The sequence below is a fragment of the Corvus hawaiiensis genome, chromosome 3 (genome assembly GCF_020740725.1).
Source record: "Corvus hawaiiensis isolate bCorHaw1 chromosome 3, bCorHaw1.pri.cur, whole genome shotgun sequence".
NCBI lineage: Eukaryota > Metazoa > Chordata > Aves > Passeriformes > Corvidae > Corvus > Corvus hawaiiensis.
The window spans coordinates 110,330,377-110,335,376 of NC_063215.1; the positions used below are offsets into that span (position 1 = coordinate 110,330,377).

A 5,000-nucleotide genomic window follows, 5' to 3' on the forward strand; every position below is an offset into this window, starting at 1 on the left:
GTGGTTAACATCTTACCAGAGAGTCTTCAGAGGATCTGCTGTATCTCATCTCATTAGTGGCTCTCTTTGTCAGGATGGCACTTGGTTTTCTTCCATAGCTGTCTTTGGGAAATAATTCCTTAGGCAGACAAATCAGGAGCTTGTGCCCACATCTGAGCCCCAGCTTCTTCTGCCAGGTGGGTTTGCCTCAGTGTCTGACTGAGAGAGGGATCTGGAAACAAAAATGATGAGTCAACACCATATGACCTGCCAGCTTGCCACGGACCACCAAGTGGTCTGTAAAGCCAAGTCTGAAGGAAGAAAGTAACCACAGTGTGGTAGCTAGAAAAGCCCTGAAGGGCTGTTGATGATGATCTCGGGGTTTTGCAAATAGTCTCTTAAGTGTTGGTACATACTGGAAAGATGACAAATGTGAAATACTGCCAGCCCTAGGAGTTTTTCTGAAAAAGTCTTTTGATATGTAGTTTTTCTGAAAATGTTGGCTTTAGGAACAAGGAAGCCACTTGGGCATGTGTAGCCAAATGATCCTGAAAACTCAACATGAAGGACAAGAACCACAGATGAATTGGTTTAATAATTAACACTCTTCTTTAAACACATCTCTTTGTTAATTTTGTAGTGCTTGGGGTTGTAATACTGGAGAACCTCAGGCAAGTAAAATTCTCTGCTGACCTTAGTTCTCAGCAGCTGAAGCAGGGTACCATGTTTGTACATCTGTGTCAGGAAGGGCTTACACTGAATGATCCTAACAACTGTTTGCAAGATGATAGTCCCCATCAGTGTGGAAGGACATTTGGTATTGAGATTTTCAGTGTGGTTTCTATGTGTGCCAAAACCATGCAAGATAAATCAAACAACTGAGAGACTCCCATCATGACTCAGTCATTTGCCTTGAAATTAAATTCAAGAAGAAGGTAGAGCATGGTCTGCTCAACCCTGTTGTGTCTGCTGGGGACTAGACCATCTTTTCCTTCTCCACTGTGCTTGGCCTGGTTCTTTGTTAGGACTTACTAGGAAGAAAGCATTCTCTCTTCCTTCTCATCATTCTCCAGCACAGAACTGCGGGTGTTTATTTCCAGTGGGGAGACTCTTTGCCACCTGGCAGCTCTTCGTCCTTATGACTTTGAGAGTCCTTTTTGTTGCTTAGCCAGGAGGGATTTTTTTAGGCTGCAGCTTGGAGCATCTATTCCGTATCATCACACATTCGTTTCACAGAAAAAAGAGTTTTGTATCCTCTTGCCATGTATCAAAACATTTGTTTTAATGTTCTACCTGTCTTGGTGGGAATTTCCTTACTATGGGCTGGTGGTAAGAACAGAAAGATATCGTGACTAACCCTTGGACACTGCAGGCTTTGATAGATGCAGAAGAAATCACATGGTTTCACCAAAAAAGAAGCAACTGTAAGTATAAATAATGTACGTTCTTGGTTAGATCCCAGCTCATGGCACTGTTTGACTTTGTTAGATATTGCACTTATGTTTTAGAGAAAGTTTCTAGCACTTAATGTTGCAAATAAAAGTTTGAAAATGCCACCCTGGCTTTACTAGGGGTGCAGTGGCTGTGGCTAGCTGGGAGGAGTAGATCTTGGAGGTTCTCAGTGCCCCACTCCTTCTCTGGCACGAACAAGGAGGAGAGGAGTCCTTGGCACGACTGCTCTCTAGTCCATTCCCTAGGATGCAGCCTGGGTTGCAGGGTATCCATTCCACCACTGCCCTAGGAGCAGCTGCCCTCCATTAGGGAAGGGTATCTAATGGAAATGGGGCTATAGGAAGACAGCCTAGGTCCTTGTCTGCACATGCATTGTCATTTTCCTGCTCTGCTAGGGAGCTTTTCTGGCTGCGGAAGACAAGTTTCTGGCTCCTGGCCAGAAGGGAGCTGATACTTTCAAAGTTCGTCAGCTAGGCACAGAGTTTGGAACTGGCTGAAGCTTTGCATTTCCGGTGCCAGCTGCTCATGATTTGACTAGAAACACTTTCCTAAGATGTGTGAAAAAATAAAAGTTATTAAAATTCCTGGGTTGCTGATTTCCATTTGAATCTGAATAGTCACACTTTTATTAATATCCAGTAATTTATGTCAGTGGTGCCGTAACCTCAGTCCTCGGTCTTTGCACTTGTAATGAAAATGTAACCTCACCTTGTTCCAGCGCAGTCTGGTTACTGCTCCATTGCAAAGCTGGGGGGGGAATCAGTGCTTCAGTACCCTGAGCTGCCTGGAATACCCTCATGGCACATTTGCTGTTGCTGTCAGGATATAGGTAAGAGTTTATAGGAGGGATTTTGCAGCATCCACCATATGAAGCACAACATGACAAAAAACTTGGTGGGTGCAAGTTTTTAGAGAAGAGGCAGCCCAGAGGTTCAAGTAAGAGGAATGAGTTGGATGATTGAGTATAAAAATCGTGATCTAGTATCATTGATTTTTCTTCTTGCTGTGTTACAATGGCTTGAAACTAAACGATGGCAGAGGTAGGGTTATCTTGCTTTCCTCAGGATTGTACTTACCCATGTTGTGCTTAACCTGTTAGGGGTAAAATAGTTTTGTCTCTGCTTCTGACAGTGTCTTTCTCCATTGCAAATTCTTCTGTCATTGTATTTTAAGGTGTCCATCATCTTGATATCCAAGTGCCAATTAAAATGCAAGATTATCGCATAGCACAATTAAAATAAAAGTCAAAGAATCCTGGTTTACAAATCTCTAATCTAAATTTATCTCTTTTTCAGTCACAGTTTCTTCACTAATTGCAAAAACAAGTATTTGAAAAAAAATTGTAGCTATCAGATATTTTGTTATCTGACCACAGGGTATGAAGTGTTTTTAATTGTTTTTCTGATTAACTTCAGGCTCCCAAATTCAAGTAGAAGCATATTTGTGTTTTCCATGTGAGATCTTGTACCTTACTAATGGATGAGTATGTTTGTGGTACTGTACAAGGATTAATGAAATTTAAAAAAAAACCTCTGCTGCTGCTGATTGACCACTGATGGTAAATGTAATTGAATTAGCAGTGCACTAAAATAAAGGTAGACAAAATAAATATAGACAAGAAAATCTGGTGAAAGCTTCTGTAATGTTTTAGATTAATAGGCATACAGAATTCTTCACATTTTTTATTACGTTGTCCCTAGATGAATTCAAAGTAATTGGGGTGGTTAATTTTATTTACACAGAGCCGTTCACAGCGCATTAAATAATAGAGATAATTGAACAAGAATTGTCAAGTGTGTACTGATATCAGACATATTACAGAAGGGAATGTGCATAAAACTTCATTTCTATGCAGCCATTGTTTATGGTAATTAAGTACACAGATTTATCCCTTGGTTGCCTTCCAAGCTTATGGCAACCGCTATTGTTGTGCTCCATTAATATGTAATCAGGAAATAGTTTAATTTTCTAATCTGCAGTTTGAGAATTCACTTTCTAACAACTCTTAATTACTGCATTGCCCTAATGATGCTCATGGTTAGGAAAACTGAACCAATAAACTCCATGGAAGAAGCCAGAGGGGATTATACTTCCAGAGGTGGTGCTTACTTAATAAACTTGTTATGCCTTCACCAGAGGGAGCTCAGTGTCCTTCAAAAGCAACTAATTTTATATTTCAGAGTTGTACATACCCACGGTGCGAAGAGTTAACGCGCAGCGTGCGGTGGGGGTGACTGCAAACGTGATTCACTAGAGAACCAGATAAGCGATACTATCACCATTTTGGTATTTTTCCTACTGTATACTAATTCTGGAGTTTAATTGCACAGGAAATAATGCAGGTGGTTTAATCTACTGCTTTAAACTGTCCTCGTGGGTTTATTTTTGTCAAGTTTGTTTTCGTTCATTAGCCATGTTAGCTAAACGCGGTATCGTGAAATCTTGCACAGACAGATAAGCTCCATATATTGACAGCTATCTCAGAGTTACTGTTTTCAGGGTGAATCTTAAACAGTAAAGGGGTTTTTTCTTAATCATTTCCATTCTCCACTGGCCCATCATTCACCTTGATTGCTATTTCCATGCTGCTGCTGTACCTAGTGCAACTCTAATGACAGCACTGAAGTTATTTTGGGTCTGTGCTTCTGCTCTGTGATGACAATCCAGCCACTGTGATCTTGCAGTCTATCTGTGCTGACCCTGCCCAGGAGCATATGGTCTTCTAAATGAGATCTGAAAAATAAGAGTTAACATCTGCTGAGACTCACCATCGCTGTGGTATAACACACCTGGTTGGTTCCTCTTAGTGTAGCTGGTCCTGTGGGGTACATCTTCACAAGTTCTGCCTTTTTCATGGCAATTACTGGGGCTTGAGAGTCTTTTGCCGTTGTTTATCTTCTGAGTTTGGGGTGTTGTTTATTTTTTTTCAAATTGTACCCAATTTCAACACTGCATGTACTCAAAATGGGGCAGGATTGCCATCTCCCAGCCACTATTTCACCCCTCCTTTTTCAGTGCATAAGCTTCCTTGTCAGTAGGACTAATTACACAGTGAACCAAACAACAAACATTAGAAAACCTGTAAACACATATGTTGTGTCACTGCAAATTAACTCTTACCAATCAAAAAAGCAGCATACGCTTTGTTGTCACATGTGAAAGGAAAGTCACATGTATTAATTAGTTAGCTTTTTACACAGCTTTGAAGATATAAAGGACTGAGGTTTGTAAGAGGGAAACATTTGAATTTCTTAGAAAAGGAAAAAGGTTGAACTGAAAAAGTACGGGCACAAAAAGAGAGTTAAAATTGTTGATTTAGTCTCTTGTAACAGAATGAAATTTTCACTTCTCATATTAAACCTCATCCTGGGATGAATTTGTATTCAGTCTTTTGGTTGTAATATTTCTTACTGTTCTTTGGCTTTTGGCAGTGTCAGGTCACTAAAACTTGGGTCCCAGGAGAAATGCTCTTCCTTTTAAATGTATAAAATAAAATGGACATATGCAAAAGGTTTTAAAGTGATAGCATTTATATATTACACACAGCAGTGTATGGACATACATGCTGT

At 40.2% G+C, this 5,000-nt stretch overlaps 1 protein-coding gene across 12 annotated transcripts in view; it reads left to right on the plus strand.

Annotated features, from left to right (window-relative positions):
- The window catches only part of EHBP1 (EH domain binding protein 1), a 211,459-nt gene that overhangs the window by 176,541 nt on the left and 29,918 nt on the right, over positions 1-5,000 (plus strand). Inside the window, exon 22 of one of the 12 annotated variants that reach the window (XM_048296582.1) lies at positions 297-303. The exons of the other annotated variants lie outside the window; for them this stretch is intronic. Coding sequence (XP_048152539.1) covers positions 297-303 — 7 coding nt within the window. The remainder of the gene's footprint in view (positions 1-296; positions 304-5,000) is intronic. 12 annotated transcript variants of the gene reach the window in all.